The 20,149-nt window shown below is 34.8% G+C and overlaps 2 protein-coding genes across 2 annotated transcripts in view; both read right to left on the bottom strand.

The window, feature by feature from the left end:
- The window catches only part of LOC140144271 (uncharacterized), an 87,520-nt gene extending 68,354 nt beyond the window's left edge, over window positions 1-19,166 (bottom strand). Inside the window, exon 1 of the mRNA XM_072166089.1 lies at window positions 19,000-19,166. Coding sequence (XP_072022190.1) covers window positions 19,000-19,063 — 64 coding nt within the window. The 5' untranslated portion in view covers window positions 19,064-19,166. The remainder of the gene's footprint in view (window positions 1-18,999) is intronic.
- Window positions 19,167-19,393: 227 nt separating this feature from the next.
- LOC140144272 (putative sodium-dependent multivitamin transporter) overlaps window positions 19,394-20,149 on the bottom strand; it is an 18,200-nt gene continuing 17,444 nt past the window's right edge. Inside the window, exon 6 of the mRNA XM_072166091.1 lies at window positions 19,394-19,459. Within this exon, the coding sequence (XP_072022192.1) occupies window positions 19,394-19,459 (66 nt within the window). The remainder of the gene's footprint in view (window positions 19,460-20,149) is intronic.

A 20,149-nucleotide genomic window follows, 5' to 3' on the forward strand; every position in this document is an offset into this window, starting at 1 on the left:
TAGTAAATCGGGTCCTGAGTTACTAAGTCGGGCCCCAAGTTACTATCTCGGGGCTACGAGTTACTATCTTGGACCCCGAGTTACTAAGTCAGGGCCCATGTTACTATCTTGGGGCGCTCGAGTTACTATCTCAGGCCCCAAGTTACTATCTTGGCCCCCAAGTTACTATTTCGGGGCCCAGAGTTACAAAGTCGGACCCAGAGTTTTTTTCTTCCATGTCACTTCAGGGGCTCCCTACACTATACATGTATTAAACTATAAATAACGTAAATTATTTTGATGATCCTGAATTTCGAATTTTTCACTGGTACTTTTTTCAGAAAACCGCCAGATGTGAAAGCGGGAATATTCATTTTGCTAATTGAAGTTTAACTAACAGTAACTTTTTGCATAATTTGCTTTCAGGTGCTGCTGAAATGTGACCCAACTGTGGTAGGAATAGACTTCCAACTCATCAAGAAGAAAATGCTGTATATCCTGCATACATCAGCTGTGCAAAATAACGAGTTAAGCTGTTACACAAAAAAGTCACTTGAAAAAAGAACATTGCACTAATTTTGCCTATCAAAGATGGATTTATCTGAATCATGCACATGAAACTTTTCTGATTGATGATTTGATGCACATGCAAAATGGATCCATCAAAACTTATGATTGTGTGACTACATTATTGTGAATATAAGTGACAAACTCATTTACCTTCCAACTGTATAACCCTTATCAGACTATCCAATCTGCAACTGCATGTATGGTTAAATTAGGGTTGTCCGGCAGGCTGGACTAGCTTGAGGTTAGTCATGTCGGATCGAATAGTTTGAGCATGTTAGTCAAGCCAGCTGGACTAATGTTACATTGCAAGCGGTGAAAATTAATTATATATAGCTAATTAGTATGTATATTAATTAAGATATTAATATATATACTAATTAAATATTAAAATATTAAATTAAAAATTAACATATATAAAGGAAATTTGATGAATTCAATAAAGATATTAGTTTTAGTGCAGAAGATGGAGGCAAAATGAGCAAGCGGTTATACTGAGCAAGCGGTGAAACTGAGCAAGCGGTTAAACTGAGCAATCGATTAAACTGAGCAATCGGTTAAACTGAGCAAGCGGTGAAACTGAGCAAGCGGTGAAAATTAATTATATATAGCTAATTAGTATGTATATTAATTAAGATATTAATATATATACTAATTAAATATTAAATTAAAAATTAACATATATAAAGGAAATTTGATGAATTCAATAAAGATATTAGTTTTAGTGCAGAAGATGGAGGCAAACTGAGCAAGCGGTGAAACTGAGCAAGCGGTTAAACTGAGCAATCGGTGAGCAAGCGGTGAAACTGAGCAAGCGGTGAAAATTAATTATATATAGCTAATTAGTATGTATATTAATTAACATATTAATATATATATTAATTAAATATTAAATTAAAAATTAACATATATAAAGGAAATTTGATGAATTCAATAATTCCATCTTCTGCACTAAAACTAATATCTTTATTGAATTCATCAAATTTCCTTTATATATGTTAATTTTTAATTTAATATTTAATTAGTATATATATTAATATCTTAATTAATATACATACTAATTAGCTATATATAATTAATTTTCACCGCTTGCTCAGTTTCACCGCTTGCTCAGTTTAACCGATTGCTCAGTTTAACCGCTTGCTCAGTTTAACCGCTTGCTCAGTTTAACCGCTTGCTCATTTGAGCAACCAGCATTATGAGCAAGCGGTTAAACTGAGCAAGCGGTGAAACTGAGCAAGCGGTGAACATTAATTATATATAGCTAATTAGTATGTATATTAATTAAGAACAAACATGTTTGTGGCTACATGGTCTTAAGAGACCCTCTAGGACCCTCTGGTACTAGGACACCCAATATTATTTGTAAAATCCACATTGGCTAAACCACACCCACTCACCAAGTTTGAGCTCCATACGACTTAGCACTCCAGAGATATAGCCTGAACAAACATGTTTGTGGCTACATGGTCTTAAGAGAACCTCTAACCGTTCGCTCATTTGAGCAACCGGAAATTTAGTTTACTTTTTTTCTTTTAACCATTGACCCATTTTATACGGAATTGCTGGCCGGCCATCAATTTCCCTTATACTTTCCTTTATACTTGCCGTGTTCGCTCATTTTCACTAGTCTGAATGATTTCATTCAAATACCAAAGGTAACTGAAAAATGTGTGACCAGACCGACAGCCTTGTCAGGTCATACTGTTCTTTATCCTAGATCAAAATGGAGACATTTTGTATCAGAAGAAACCTCATGTATTCTCATAATCCCGGTGATATTTTAGACCTGAAATATGTTCCGTTTAGCATGTTTAGATGTTATAAACTGGTTCTCAGTGGCGACATCAGGAATTTTTTCGGGGGGTTGGAGTGAATGGGGGAAAAAATCTTCTAAATTTGCACAAAATTGTTGCAAAAAGTGAAATTTTCTGTAATTTCTGTAATTGCAACTGGGGAGTAAGAAAAATGCCCCTGTAGTGCTGCCACAGATTGGTTTTGGGGTTGCAAAGTGAATGAGTGCAAAATCATCCAATTTTGTGCAAAATTGCTGCAAAAAAGTGATCATTTTTCAGAATAAGTGGGGGTGGGGGGGGGGAAGAATATTGAGGGGGGAAATGCCCCGGTGCCACCAATGATGGTTCAATGGCCATTATGAAACACATTTTTGGTTCTAAATGTTAAAACTGCTTGTGCAATTTAAGACAGTATACTATATTTGTATTAAGTACTGTCCCTGATGGTAGACTCTAAAAATGGTGTGGAAATACATGACCAACCAAAATTTTGGAGGTGTAAGAACTTCTTAAAGTTTCCTGCCCGTTGTCATTTGTCAAAATTAAGCTCCCATTTTGAAACATTAAGAGACCCTCTAGGACCCTCTTAAGTATATATATTAATATGTTAATTAATATACATACTAATTAGCTATATATAATTAATTTTCACCGCTTGCTCACCGATTGCTCAGTTTTCAAATGAGCAAGCGGTGAAAATGAGCGAACACGGCAAGTATAAAGGAAAGTATAAGGGAAATTGATGGCCGGCCAGCAATTCCGTATAAAATGGGTCAATGGTTAAAAGAAAAAAGTAAACTAAATTTCCGGTTGCTCAAATGAGCGAACGGTTAGAGGTTCTCTTAAGACCATGTAGCCACAAACATGTTTGTTCAGGCTATATCTCTGGAGTGCTAAGTCGTATGGAGCTCAAACTTGGTGAGTGGGTGTGGTTTAGCCAATGTGGATTTTACAAATAATATTTTGGGTTGCTTGACTAGCGCTATGTTAGTCCAGATGGGCACCAGTTGGGCTAACTTAAGTCAATAACTAGTCGAGTGACTAACCTTAACTAGTCCAGCGTGCTGGACTAACATCAAACTAGTCAAGCGACTAAGCAAAAGCTAGTCAAGCTGGACTAAGATAGGTTAGTCATCCTTGTTAGTCCAGCAGTACTGACTAGCTTAAAGCTAGTCCAGGTGGGCACCATCTGCATGGCTATGGCCAGATCTCCATGGCTATGGCCAGATCCATACTCTCTGGGTCATATACAATTATCTGGGTCATATAAGTTTTCAATATTTCAAAGGAGAATTCCCTTGCTTTCTATTGTTTTTTAGCAGGTTCAATGAACCATTCGTGTATCTCCTTTTCTACCTGACAATTTCCGCTCATTTTGTGAGAACAGGTCTCATCTGATGGAAAATCAGGAAATCAGTTCACTACACAAATATTCTCCCAAAATAAGGTGGTTGAAGAGTCTCAGAAGTGCAATACAATTGTTAGCATGGTTATAACCTCTTTTAAACTTAGTCATGCAAGATATACCAAAGCATACATTTTTGAAAGGGCCACCAGGCCTTGTGTTTTAGAATTGCATATTTTGCCTTTCCATTAATCCACTCTCTAGCTCAAATATTAATCAGCTCATTTGTGTATTTGGTCTACATGCTTGTCATTAATCCACTGTACAGCTCAAACACAATCATTAATCAACTTTGCAATCAAATTTGAGCCCCTGACTATAAAACGTTTGCAAAATCAAAAAGAAAATTTATCTCATTTACTTTTTTGATTATGAATTTTAAAAATTAAATTCAGCAAAATGTCTTTTATTTTAGTATTTATAAACTACAACTTTTGTTAATTATAATGATTTTTTTTCTTCAAACTGTGACCCCAAAACAGTTCCTTTTGGTTTTTTAATAGTTAAAAAACATTGAAGGCTACTATTGTTATATATACATCAAAAATTAAAACAAAACTATTTTATATTATTATTAATGCCCAGATATCCGGAAATTCCCTCAGATTTTCCAAACAGGAAATATATGATATCTCTGGAAGAGAAGAAAGGCAGTATGAAGGTCAAACAACCACCAAAATGTTTATTTTACCCACACTATAATGTCATAACTCAATTTCAGCCAGAGGTGGATGTAAGGGCTTTTGAACTAAGCTCTTCATATGTATAAATATTTGCAACCTTATTCCCATATTTTGATTAACGTTTTATTAGCATTTATCAAGGTCAATATACTTTATATTTACCAACCTTTGTTGTGGGGGCCACCTTAATTACGAAACCCGTAATTCTGGTTAGACAAAGTATTAATATCCCAGCAAACACAAGAACGTTCTAAAAACGTTGTTAAGGTTGGTCTGAACCCTGGAATTATTGAAACTTTCGGACCTCATAACTGCTAATTTCTTGGTGTAATGTATATAAAAATATACATTTAGAATGGGAAAGACTTGATCAATTCATCTGTGAGGTAAAATTTGGGCCAAAATGCCATTTTTTTAAATCTAAAATTTGCCCACTTCTATTTCGTTAAGGGATCTGGAATGAGCGTTTTGAGCGTTTCGACAGTATTTTTTGTGGGACATGAGAGCACATCAGACATATCGAATTGCATTCTGAATACGAAAAATGTCTTTCTGATATCAAATAATTTTCATTTTTTGAAATTCACGATATAATACACATTTTATGACAAATTATTAAAATTTGATATTTTTCAAATTTTTGATATAATAACAGTCCTCGAAGTAAATTTGATAAATCTAATGATATATTCTTAAAGTGTATGTAGCTGGGAGAAAAAGCTAAATTTTTTGGGTGTTTTGGAAAAAAAATCCATATCTTCAATACGAAAGGTCAAAATTTTCAATTGATCGTCGGCCTTTCATCCCACCTACAATACACTTTAAGTACTGTTAAATGTCAAAAATATCAGAAGGACATTCTTCGTATTCAGAATACCATTCAATATGTCCGATGTGCTCTAATGTCCCACAATAAATACTGTACAAACTTTCATACCCCTTCCCTTAAAAAAAAAAAAAAAAAATTCTTGGGCCAATTTTTTTTTATTTATTAATTTTTATAAAGTAGATAAAAATATCTAGGAGCCTTTTTTTCATTTTTTTGAATTTTGACCAACTTCACCAAAAATATTTGAAATTTAGGTTTAAATCAGGCTTTTTTATGATTTTTTTGAAAATAAAGCATTTTTTGACCATTTTTGGTGCAAATTTCTCAAAGTTGGTCGAAATTCAAAAAAATAAAAAAAGGGCTCCTAGATATTTTATTAAAAAAAAATTAATACAAAAAATGTTTTTGTTACGATTAACGAAAAAGAAGTGGGCAAAAAAAAAGAAGGTTTTTTGGGATTTTTTGTTTTGGGGATTTTGGGTTTTTTGTTTTGTGTTTGCTGGTAAGTATTAAGGGCTGGGGTATGAACGTTTGGACAGTATTTATTTTGGGACATCAGAGCACATCAGACATATCGAATTGCATTCTGAATACGAAGAATGTCATTCTGATATCAAATAATTTTGATTTTTTGAAATTCGCAGTTTAATACACATTTTATGGCAAATCATAAAAATTGATATTTTTGATATTTAACAGTACTTGAAGTAAACTTTATAAATCTGATGATTTATACTTAAAGTGTATGTAGGTGGGATGAAAAGCCGACGATCAATTGAAAATTTTGACCTTTCGTATTGAAGATATGGATTTTTTTTTCCCAAAACACCAAAAAAAATTAGGTCTTTTGGGAAAAAATCCATATCTTCAATATGAAAGGTCAAAATTTTCAATTGACCGTCGGCTTTTCCTCCCTGCTACATACACTTTAAAATATATCATTAGATTTATATAATTTACTTCGAGGACTGTTATATATAAAAATTTGAAAAATATCAAATTTTATAATTTGTCATAAAATTTGTATTATATTGTGATTTTCAAAAATGAAAATTATTTGATATCAGAAAGACATGCTTCGTATTCAGAATGCAATTCGATAGGTCCGAGGTGCTCTCATGTCCCAAAAAAACTGTCGAAACGCAATAAACGCTCATTTTAGATCCCTTAAGGTTGGTCTGAACCCTGGAATTCTGAAAACTTTCGAGCCTCATAACTGCTCAATTATTAGTCTAAAAAATATAAAAGTATACATTTTTAGAATGGAAATGACTTGATGAATTCATCTGTGAGGTCCAATTTGGGCCAAAATGCTCATTTTTGGAGAAAATCCCAAAAAACGGGTTTTTTTATTAATTTTTAAAAACTAGACAAAAATATCTGGGGACATTTTTTTCATTTTTTTGAATTTTGACCAACTTTACCTAAAACATTTGAAATTTGGGCGAAAATCATTTTTTGACCATTTTTGGTGCAAATTTCTCAAAGTTGGTCAAAATTCAAAAAAAAAAAAAACGGTCCCTAGATATTGTGTTGTAAAGAGTCAACTTGTGAGGGGACTTGTCATTTTCAAAATAACTTGAATTGCAGGGGGAATATAAGTTTGTTTGATTTTAAATTTTCAATTAAATTTGAAATATCTGCACTTCATTGAGTGAGTCTCCATTATTTCTCTGTCATCTGTAATCTTCAGGGAGTTTAATACGATATACATTAGGAGACCAAAAAACCCTATTCGAGTAGGGGTTGTCAAGCGTTTATTATTATTTTTATTATTATTATCATTTATTTATTTATTGAAGGCTAAAATTACCCCAATGACACCCTTTTGTCATCAGCTTACACCTAATGACCCCTTTTTTTTAAAAGAAATTTACACTCAAACAAACAAACAAAAATGCGCAAATTGTACAATTTTTACATTTTGTAGCACATTTTTGCAGTTTTGCCCAGAAAGTTATTCAATGACACACAATTCATGCAATTCTAATCCTTTCCATACGTAATGGCCCTTTACATTTTCTTGGAGCCGCCACTGAATGACCCCCTTTTTGGACAAATAATCGCCTCCGGTATAGATCTCTAGTCTGGTATCTTACTTTGGTACAGGTATGTCACTTTCATATTCGACTCGGGATTCGATTGCCCCCTCCCGGTCAAAGGCAGTGAAACCACAAATAACTTAACTGTAAAGACCAACCTTTGTGCAATAAATACGAGTCCGGGTGGGGGTAAAATTTCTAAACTTCTAAACGTGTGGCAACATTTTGGGAACCTAATTTACAAGATGCAGCGTTTTATCATTTAGATGCAGTTGTATTTAAAAATTAGGCGTCCCATAAAACCGGGCACATAAATTGCTCAGCCCCCATGAAAAGAAAGGGACATTCAGACATTTCAAGTTTAAATGTGTGGTTTTAAGCTAGGGACCCTAAATGTTGGCGTTTTATGCTTGTATGATTGGATGTTGGATTGTAGGCCTACCCGGGAGGCCTACCTTTCAAATAATCCATGCAGAAGTTTTATTGAGACTAGAGGTCTAATTTTGGAGTTACGCCCTATAAGAATAGCTCAAGCTATAACACCCTCTAGCCTAGGAACACCCTATTATGAAATTTTGAATAAATATTTTGGTTCTCGTCCTCTCCCTCCTAAATTTACGGGATTTGTCAGATTTTTTTTAAAGTAGATTTTTTAACTTTTTTAAAACTTAGGAATAGCCTACTTTCCCGGGCCTACTTTACGAAAACTTTATAGGCTTACAAATATGCCTAAATAAGTTTAGGCCTATTAGAGAACAAATATCACTTCCAAGAATTTTGTGGTAATCTAGGGGATTTATCCGGCCTCAGAATCTCACATTAAAATGAAAAAAGGGCCCCAGGCCTCCTCATTTGCTCTAAAAAGACCGAAAACTAAGCCATGCTAATTACCGGGGCTAATTTTACATTGAAAAAAACCCTCCCTGCCTCATCAATTCATGAAAATCCTCTGGACGAGAACCAAAACATTAATTTTACACGGCCTATGGAAAGTTATAGGCTTATTATCAGTTTGAAGCTCTTAGGCCTAGGGAGAGAAAAATAGGCCCTATTTACTGATAGGCTTACATGTTGTAACGTAGGCCTATCATGTATAGGCCTAGGCCTATTTAATTTAAAAACCTACTTGATAGACGTAGTATTTACTATTTGGCCTTGGCCTACTATTTAATATATTCATACTAGCCAGCTGGTTAGGCTCAAACCCGGGGCCCAAAGAAATGATAGGTAAATTATATGAATAAAAACAGAATAAAATTAAATATTATATAAAATGCTTTAAAAGTTGTAGGCCTATAGGCCTACCTCGCAAAATTAATTATACACGAATCTCAGTTACAAAATGGTGAGGGTCAAATCTGGACCCGGCCCGTAGGCTAAATCAGTAGGCGCTAGAGGATGGTCTAGAAATCAAAGGGACATGAAATATTATTTTGATTTTTTCCCTACCGATAGGATAGAAGTATAAGTTGAAATTTAAACATGCCTAAATATTCCTATTAAATTGTCACAAATGAGCTAAAAATAGTAAAATCACTGTAAAAATATTCCTTCATACAATATTTATATTTACTTTTCAATAATAAACAATAAAATTTAATCTGTTAGCTTTCATTTGGTACCAAGATTTGAAAATAAAATCAAAGTTCCCGCAAAAGTTGCACTTCCACTAAAAATATCAATTCAACTAGTCCTAGCCCCGGGCCTAGCCCAGCCTAGTCTGAAAACTGAATTGTTTCGCTAGTGTGAGCACGTCACCCACCACATGTGGGCCAGATAAAGTGAGCGCCAGTGCTGGGCCACACGGAAGCCCGGCCAGCGTTGGGCCAGCTCTGGCGACATTATGTGGTCCATAAGTGACACACTATATTGGACCAGTTGTGACCGACTTGGTCTGGTCCAGTGCTGGCGCTCACTTTATGTGGCCCAACCCTGGTCCAGTACTGGGCCAGTGCAAATGGGCCCTTTTACTGGTCCAGTGCTGGTGGGTGTTTGCTGTGTAGAATAGATGCAACGACGAGGAGGGTTAAGGCGTGGGGTATGAGCGACCTTGAAGTACAGGTATCTGGAGAAGGGAAGCAACGAGTTACCCCAAATCACAGCGACAGGTAGTGACTTGGCCTCCGAGTGTTAATATATATGTATTTTGGAAGGTTCGTGTTTGTTTTAAATTTGGGGCGTTTTTCCAAAATTTGATATTTTTGGTGATATTTCAAAAAAGCGACACGCCAAAGACAATCTTTTTGCACATACTTTGTTATTGCTAATACAACTCTTTTCTGCATACCTACGTTACAATTCGTTTTGGTGATTTAGTAATATTATAAATTTTGTGACTGCATTTTTGCGTTTTCGATGCGATTTTAGGCTTACCGTGATTTAACGTTGATATCTGGTCTTGCTCCTTTTATAATTTTACTTTGATCGTCGGCTTTTGTAAATAACAGAATGTAGATTGACTCTGAATAAGTCTCGTAGTCCTCTTGGTGGGTTTTTTCATGATATATTTAGTTTGTATTTGCATGTAACAACTCAAAACCGACCTCTGATTTCAGGGTTGAAGGCTGTTTTCGGAATACCCGTGGACTCAAACAAGTGCACGAGTGGCGACTATGGTTTTATATTTCCCGCATTGATGATTGCGTCTGCGCCTAACAATATACTTCTTTTTATATGTTGACTGTAGCGGATACAAATAATTGGTTACATGTCAATGACCATTAACTTTAGGGATATACCCTTAGATTATTTATGCGCCTTTCTATCATGCAGTATCTTTACCCGCAGACATATGCCCGTGTCATGTGCCAATATTGCGTAACGTTAAAAGTTAATCCTTTTCTTTGACTTTGAAGAAACTGTGTGATTCTATGGCCTAGCGGTCTAAGGCGTTGTGGTTTCTTAGTTGCTATTTTGGGCGTCGCTTGTTCGAACCGTGCGTCTGTAAAAAACGTGGCCTACTGAGCTGAAATTTGGCAGAGTTGCCAATAATACCTCTATCATACCCTCTGTAAAAAGGTTAAAATATTGAACAAGTAGATCTCGAGTTACAAATTAAATCACCAGCTTCCCTTTGAAATTTCCATACTCCTTTCGAATCATGCTAAGAAGACACCTTTCTGAACATAAATGTGAAGTTTCGTGCTCATTTGATGTATTTTTCACCTGATTTCAACCCTAAACGTTTTCTTATAGCCCATACCATCTACAACTTGCTGCTTGCTATACCTTGTTTAGAACTTTCAAAAGAAGTACCTGAATGTGCAACCATAACTGTTTCAAAATAGCCCGCAAAAGTCATGCAGGTAACTCCGAGGTCATGTATTGAATTGTTTTGAATGAGGTATACTACGGGAACCAGTCCCTTTTGTTAGAAGTCACACATGGGCATGATGAGTGAAGTGGACAACCTCTATTGTTGTGAATGAGTCAATGACCTTCAATGACAGTTAAGATTTAATTTGCATACACCTACTTATTGGTCATATTAAACCCAATAACATCGAAATTTTTGGTTGTGAAAAAAAAGTTTACCTGGACTTTTTTTTGATTTTGTGCCATATCGGCCATCTTGGATGATTTTTGGCAAATGTTCGCTAAATGCATGATTTCAATGCCTCGGTTTGAAAAAATAATTTATGCCATTGACTTGTAAAGTGCCATTTCATAAGAAACCCTTTGATACTTTCACAATATGCTTGTTTCATGTTTGCATATATGTTAAAATAAAGAAATATATAAAGGTAAATATATGCTTATGCCAATTTTGCTCCCAATTGATATTTTTGGACCTTGTCATTTTATTTCGTTCCAATGACCGGTCAGAATGGGAAACTTTGAAAATTCATAATTCGAAAAGTTTTTGACCGATTTTGACCATTTAACCACCAAAATACTTCTATTGATGAGTTCTATCCAGAAAACAATCTTTTGTAGCAATAGGGACAACATGAAATTTTGATGGTTATCCCTACTTATAGAATAATATATACAATAGAGATAATTCCGCAGGTAATCCCATCGCATCTATTCATACATAGTCCTTTTGTTCGCAAGTACTAGACATCCAATCTCTGACGTTATCCTTCCATAAATCCATGGAAATAAACGGTGGAATAGTATTATTAAATACGAAAAAGGTGAATCGATAATTGACTTTATTTTCTTTGTACCGCACATAAAAGGCAATAGATTGTGTACTAGAAGCTGTGTGTTTTGGCGAAGGGAATTCTATTGTGTTGTAGACTTCCATCATTCTTTTGTCCACGTGTGTTTTCGCCGCAGCTGTAAAACGGATGATGGAATGCAGTTTAATATTCCCGCCAAGGCCGAATCATTTCACATTTTTGTGCATTATATTGTAGCCGACGGGGACCCAGTTATGGGTGCCAGTGAGGTATAGGAATGCGTGAAATGGGATTCGTCTATATCATATTTTCAAATATTACCCAGTAAGCCTACTGAACAATTCATAAACTCAAGGACATTAATGACGTGAAAGAAACGCAACAATCTGGCAATAGAACCCAATATGTTCCATGTGTTGATATGGTGTATGTTTTGAACCACCAATGAGTGACTTTTTTAATGTAATATTTCTAAAGGCCCAGTGGTTAAGGCGCAGGTCTCGTAAACCCGAGGTCATGGGTTCGATTCCCAGGCGGGATCACTTTTCTACTTGTCTCCTTAATTATTTGCGACGGCGAACCTGGTGAAAAATTATATTTATTTGTATAATTCCCGTCGATCATGCCACTGTTTTTCTATGTTTCTAAAGGCAATTCAAACCTTCATTATGATATTTATGAATGAGGTTAAAGGAGTATTTCGTGATCCTAGCATCCTCTTTTTATGACATTTTTCAGTACATATCCACGAAAATGCCTATTCCCAAAATTTCAGTTGCTTCCGATGTTGCGTTTACGAGTTATGCATGATTAGGTGTATTACACTGCTCCATAGACAATGCGTTGTAATTTCGTTCTGGTGCACCAGAACGAAATTCAAATTTCACGATATTTTTGCAAAACGAATTAATCTGCAAGAAATATTTTGTACATAAACATTATGTAGCCAGAGGTTTCCAGTGATATAAAAATCTCAACTTTTTTTGAGAAAAGTGGGGGATGAGGCTGTGGATCACGAAATGCCCTTTAAGATATAGATATATTTTGTTGACATTAAAATGACAGTTATCAATGCACTGGCAGTTATATTTTTCTTTACAATGTACTTCCCTTTGAGACCTGGGATTGATGTGAACAAGTAACACCTAGCCATGACATTTACATTTTATGTTTATGATGATGGCGGTCCTATGTTCCTATGTTGAGGCAAGGGAGGCTCTTTTATTGTTTTTGCCCCTGCCTATTATGAGTACGCAAGTATACGTTTAGGCTTTTGTTCTGGCACCCGTGCAAGTTTTGCTTGATGCATTAATAGAGTAAGAATTAGGCACCGAAATAGCTTCAATCGCCCTTAAACTTATTTTTTCAACTTCACAGGTTGACACTCCATGCGTAATCAAATACAAATGTAGCGTCTGTTTTGAACACCATGCACTTTCAAAGCAATAATAATAATAATAATAATAATAATAATAATAATAATAATAATAATAATAATAATAATAATAATAATAATAATAATAATAATAATATTATAATAATAATAATAATAATTTTAAACTGTTAAGAAAGCTATGTCAAGTTGGTTATGTAGCCTATATTTCACACACTTTAAAGAATAGTACATGTACAGAAGATATTATTATTCTAGACAAACAAAATTGTATATGATGCACCTTTGCATGACGGATAATAGGTATAAAAGAAAATCAGTTCCAACCTGTGGTTACAACTAAAGTGCAAAAGAGTATACCATAATTCACAATAAAAAAGACCTAGGGGCATGTACTTTGGTTAAGGTCATTACAATGTAGTTATTCGTGCATGAAATCCACGATGACATGTTTTGCAACGCCCAAGTAGTATCATGATAGTTTAAGTAAAAGAAATTCAATGAAGTGAAATTATTCAGTTTGTCTGTTTGTCTGTTTGTTTAAACGGTCGGTCCGTGTGGAGACACACTGGATCCTGATGGAACTAGGCTCAAAGAAAATGAAAAAAAAAAAAAAAAAGCATATTATAAGCATACTGTCTATATGGAGAAGGGAAAAACAGATTTGAAGGTAAACATGATAAGGCCCGGTCACACTGTGACGAATAGGGGTGAACGGCAAGCGACGTTAAGGGATCTAGAATGAGCGTTTATTGCGTTTCGACAGTATTTTTTGAGGGACATGAGAGCACCTCAGACCTATCGAATTGCATTCTGAATACGAAGCATGTCTTTCTGATATCAAATAATTTTCATTTTTGAAAATCACAATATAATACAAATTTTATGACAAATTATAAAAATTTAATATTTTTCAAATTTTTGATATATAACAGTCCTCGAAGTAAATTATATAAATCTAATGATATATTCTTAAAGTGTATGTAGCTGGGAGGAAAAGTTGACGGTCAATTGAAAATGTTGACTTCATATTGAAGATATGGATTTTTTCCCAAAAGACCTATTTTTTTTGGTTTTTTTGGAAAAAAAAAATCCATATCTCCAATACGAAAGGTCAAAATTTTCAATTGATCGTCGGCTTTTCATCCCACCTACATACACTTTAAGTATAAATCATCAGATTTGTAAAGTTTACTTCGAGTACTGTTAAATATCAAAAATATCAATTTTAATGATTTGCCATAAAATGTGTATTAAATTGCGAATTTCAAAAATCAAAATTATTTCATATCAGAAGGACATTCTTCGTATTCAGAATGCAATTCGATATGTCTGATGTGCTCTAATGTCCCAAAATAAATACTGTCCAAACGTTCATACCCCAGCCCTTAAATTATTCGTCGCGTTCGTCGGCAAATTTTGAAAATTTTGTGACGGCAAAATAAGTAGTTGTGATTTTGTTGGAGACCGCAACCCTCATTTCTTTGACGTCTCCATACCGTGCGAATCCATCTTTAGTCGTTTTGAGGTCGTCACAATTTCGTTGGTAGTCGTTGTCAACGACCATTGACGGAAAAACAACGGCAAGTGACTTCACATCTCGAACCCTGACGACACATTGTGGCAAGTAACGAAATTGTAACGATCTTGGTGCGGTAGTGACTTGCGAATTTTGTCCGGAGGGTGACGGATGTTGACTGTTGATGGCGGGTCCTTTGCGAGTACCTGCGGCATTGAAACGGTGGTCTGCGATGGGTTACGATTTTTAAACGATGTTCCACGATTTAAAACTTTTGTGCCATTTTTTACATTTTTGACGTCAGTTCGATTTCAATAGACTGTCCGGCACGATGCAATTTTGAATTTCATATAAAGAAATATCAATAATAATAAAAATATTAATATTTTTATTGTTATTGATATTGATGTTAATATTTTTGATTATTATTGATATTGATATTTTGATTATTATTGATATTGATATTTTATTATTTTTGATATTGATGATATATTTTTGATCATTATTGATATGTTGATGTTAATATTTTTGATTATTATTGATATTGATATAACAGTTTGGATTTTTAATGATATTGATTTTAATATTTTGATTATTATTGATATTTATATTAAGTTTTTTGATTATTATTGATATGTGTAATATTTTTGATTATTATTAATATTGATATTAATATCTTTGATTATGATAATTGATATTGATGTTAATATTTTTGATTATTATTGATATAGATATTTTAATAGTTTAGATTATTATTGATATTGATTTTACTATTTTTGATTATTATTGATATTTATATTATTTTTTATTGTTATTATTGATATGTGTAATATTTTTGATTATTATTGATATTGATGTTAATTTTTTTGATTATTATTGATATAGATATTAATAGTTTGGATTATTATTGATATTGATTTTAATATTTTTGATTATTGTTGATATTGATGCTAATAATTATTTTTGGTTATTATTGATATTGAGGTTAATATTTTTGATTATTATTGATATTTTTGAGTGGATAACCAGAACGCTGTGAAGAGTGGGAACGCTTAAATGCACTATACGACCCGCACACACAGGCTTTGATGTCGGCAGCTGGCAGCTGCCGTTCCTTCTCGCAAGCAAATCCGCTGCCAGCCGTCTGACCTTGTTGCTTGTTGTCGGGCTCCGTCGAGATATCTTCACTCGCCGCCCAGACAACGTCCGGTTTTGGTCGCTAGTCTCCGTTTCCTGTCGCACCTTTTGTCCCTTGCCGTCGTGTTGTCGCTGAAGGTCGTTCCCACTCGTCGGCGAATCTTGTTTTTCCTCTTTTGCCGTCGCTTTGCCGTCAACATTTTGTGATTTTCACGTTCGTTACTTTTCGTTGGTTATCGTCCGTCATAGTGTGACCGGGCCTTAAAGAACAAGAAAACGAAGGCTACTCCCAACAATCAAGTGATCAATGTTACTGTCAGCCTTTGGGTCAAGTGAAAGGAATCGCTTAATCCAATATCAACAGCCACTAAGGCTTGTGTTAAGAAAATACACACGATGATATTAATATAGAACCATTGCTTTAATTGATACAACAACCAACCGTTAACCATGCATGAAAAATTGCTATTGCCATACAATATGTTGTGATAAACAGGCGCTTTGCCTAGTACGCTCTCGTGGAAAAATTGAGTTAGCTTGAAATTCCCCTGGACAAGGAACTTACTGCTAATTTGTCTCGTTGTAACCCGTACGGAACTCGGGGAGCTGATCCATGTTGCGAAGGTTATTTGTGGAATGTCTAGGGTGTGCGTTCTTAAAGCAGCAAAGTCCCTGAATTGTTGTTTAATGGTTTATGGAAGCGACAAGCTGTAAAGTGTGCTGAGGCTTGTGGATCAACGTCTGGGTGTTGTGCCTGTGCGTAACGCACTATAAATTACTGCGCTTTTTTTTATTTACCGGGACACGTATGCGCGTGCGCACGACTCGCGTGAAACGTAATGCTAAAATGGGTCAAAATTAGGGATAATCGTTGCCTAAAAAATGACAAACGCAAGATAAATATCACAAATTAGGTCAATTTTGTCCTGGTATTTTGGTGGTAGGTACGTCACTACTAGTTATAGTGATAATATTTCAGGGCGCCCCACGGACGGACGGGCTGGTTAAGGAAATAGCGTGTCCAAAGACAAATTAAGTAGCCCGTTTAGGTGGTGCGGATGGGCTCTATATTACCAGACTTTTCCGGAAAAAAACAACACTCATATTTTGGGATTAGAAAAATATTATCCAGCATTACCAAAATCCTATTACTTTGATTAGCTCTAACTGACCATGAAAGTCATGTGATGTGCGGCATGACTTACAGGAATAACTCGTGTGGCACGTTTTGTCCAATAAAAGAGAAGACTGGTGCCTCCATGAAAAGCCTGGTGTCTTGGTTTAATTTCTCAAGTTGATCCAAAAAGCTGCTATGTCGATCAAGAAACCAGGATTTCCATCTATAAACATGGTTTCTTGTTACAAAAGAGTGAGAGAGAGAGCAACTAGCGCAGTATCTGTCATATTTTTGCACCACGATTCACGAAGTTTAGTTAAAGCCATATTATAACATTTCTGTAAAAATAAATTAGTATTTATTTTCCATAAAATGTTAGCTTTTACTGTCAGATATGTCCCCTTTTAATTTTGAGCCGAACAAGTGAGGTAAAGCTTAGAAAATTGGAATTTACTACTAGCGCCCATGCATGTTACTCCCGCGGTTGTAATACGGTACGATCCTCGGGGTGTGTGTGTATGTGTATCCCGCACGCCGTGTACGTACTGTGCATACGTGTTCGACTAATATTTCCATCGTAATAATAAAACGCGGTTCCAGCGTTTTATTCAAAATCTCGGATATTGACAAAACTACAGCACCTAAAGTCTTGAATTTTGCAGAGTATCTTTATTGATTAAAGTACATTACAATCGTGTAAAAACCAGAATTAAAAAAAAATTGAGGGTGTTCTCCTCAGCAAAAGTTTTAATATGGCTTTAAGAGTTAATTTTTTTCATTTATACGTGTCTCAGATTGCAAATACGGTGTTAATAGCTCGCCTATAACATACTAGAGAGTGATTCGACCACTCGCCTAGGATCATGCTAGCGAGTGATTAACTACTTCCTTTTAAAATCTACACCATAAGGCCCGGAGTTCATGACTTTTTTGCTAAAAAACAGATTGTCGTTGAGATAAGTTTTAAGGGTAGGGCCGTGTGTCCTGCACTCGCCACCCTTAGCGTTACATTACAAATATTATGAATTTTTACACCGATCGAGTTTCTAATTAGATTATCTCCACAATTTTTAACCCTAAACTAACAAAAGTATACATTTTCGAAAAAGCTGAAGGCATAAGCAATCCAAATATGCACATTTTAACTATACCGGGTGACCGTCAAGTTATACAGGGTGCAATAAAAAATATTCAGATAAAAAATGGGTTACTTAATGCATTTCTCATTACCAACTTGCAATGATAAACTGGAAGTAAACAACATTCATTTGGTTAGAGGACTTAGAAGAAACCAAAATCACAGTTGTTTGGTAATCTCGGAATACAGGGTGTTTCAAATTAAGTTAGAATTTTTAACTCACATTTTTGAACACATCCACATTTTGACTTACTTACTACAGTGCTTAATATGAAAACAGGTAGTTTTGTGTGGAAAAGTTTGTATTTTCTAGCCTTAACCAATCATAAATGATTAAAAACAATTAGTTGAATTGTTTAGCTGTAAGGTCAGGAGTCTTTTAGATGCTAAATAGAGTTAAAATCCAATTTACAGCCTTTACAGAAGCATAGTATGCACTAAAAATATCAATCCTATTGAGTTTGTGTTTACCACATCCCCCACCTCCACATCCCTCACCTCCGCCACCCTGCCAATTCTGAATTCTATGAAGCACAGTGTCAGTAGTAAAAAAGCTAAAGAATTTCTTTTTACAGGGTTGAAAGCGCATTTTATTTAGAAATAAAATGAGACCACAAGCATGACAATAACTTCTTGCTTGGCAGAGATATCATCATTTAATTTGAGTCGACTTTGGAAAAACGTAACATCGCCACCTTTTATAGGTGGCGAGTTCAGTACACACGGCCGTAGACGAGGTATTGTTGATAGAATCAGCCACAAAAATCGATTTTCAATATCCAAATCAATATATTTTTGAAAAAATAACACTTTAAAAGTTTTGTAAAAGTTCAATCTACAAATTAAACACTTTGAAAACGTTCTTGATTTATTGTTGTTAATGAGTAATGTACATTCCTCTTCCAATGTCCTCTTTATAACAAGAACCACATGTCCTACAAAAGTATATATGTGATATTTGAATTCTTCTACACACTCGCTATAAAATAATCAATGCAATATTTGCCAAAGCTCACTACCATTCGCAAAGAGTTTACAATAGTTGCTAATCTTAAATTGCTTGATAGAAATTGCATCCAATTTAAAGGAGGAATGTGTGTAAACACGTGGTTTATACATTTCCCAACGATTATGCATGTCAAATACTGCGCGCCTAAAACCATCGGTCTGATAATGAAAGCTGTAAATATGAAATTATGGGTGAGAATAAAATTATGATAAAAATAATATAATACCATGTTTCTAAAGGAAATATTTGTTTACTTACCAACTTCTACAGCAAAACTCGCAAGAGAAATTGCCAGGAATATGATCCAAACATGTAGTTCCATGGCCGCGGTGGTTCCTGTTCTACTTGTACCTTTGAGGTTATTTAGATACTGAACAAATACCAATAGATAATTATGCCGCTCGCTATGAGCGATTAAGCCTACGGTTTGGTTTTCAACGATACGCAATAAGTTCGTCTTTATTACTTTGGAAGGAACGACCACTTTCATTGGTTACTATTAAATGACTCGCCTACTGTATGTTCAGGTAGACGTGAATATAGATATTATACAAAATCATTGAAGTGTCGAGCGGTATACCTTAGAGTTGTCTCATAGGCATATCCCTGGTTTTGCTTATACCGTTTAAGTTCACTTAAGCTGAGTTAGATATTATGCAAAGGCATTCATGTGTCGAGCGATTTCGCTCTGCATCGGGCTTTGACTATCAGACATGACCTGTCATGGACCACATAATAATAATAATAGTTAAATAAATGAACAGAATGCTTTGCTTTAAAATGCAGCAATGGATCCCTTTAAAATGACCCCCATTGACACCTTGTATAACACCTTGTGTAACATCAGTGAAAAAACATAATAAAATAAAACAAGATAATAATAATGGCTATCCTTAACACTGAACGCTCATAGGTAAAATGCCTATTATGTCGAGGAAGCTTATTATGTCACATCAGACGACAACGGTTCCATTTATAGGCTTCGTTTTTGCAAAATTATACAACATTAATAAAGACACCTCGGTTGCAAGTTTTATCTAGTTTTAATAGGAATAAGATCATTGGTATTATAAATAGGACCAGGAGGTTCGAATGGTTACAACAATGCTGGACCTAAGATATTCTTGAACACTGCAATCTTATTGGTTCTTAGCTTTTTGAACCAATTGGAGGTGCATAGCAACAACGTGACTGATCGATTCTAAGCCCTAGGTAATACATTGTAAAATGTAGGATTCAATTTGATTAAAATGTGTTATACTTAAAGGAGTATTTCGTGATCCTAGCATCTTTCCTTTTATGCCATTTTGCAGTAGATATCTACAAAAATGCTTATTCCCAAAATTTCAGTTGATTCCGATTTACGTATTGTTATGTGTTGTAATTTTGTTATTCAAATATCACGATA

Source organism: Amphiura filiformis, unplaced genomic scaffold (genome assembly GCF_039555335.1).
Source record: "Amphiura filiformis unplaced genomic scaffold, Afil_fr2py scaffold_47, whole genome shotgun sequence".
Taxonomy (NCBI): domain Eukaryota; kingdom Metazoa; phylum Echinodermata; class Ophiuroidea; order Amphilepidida; family Amphiuridae; genus Amphiura; species Amphiura filiformis.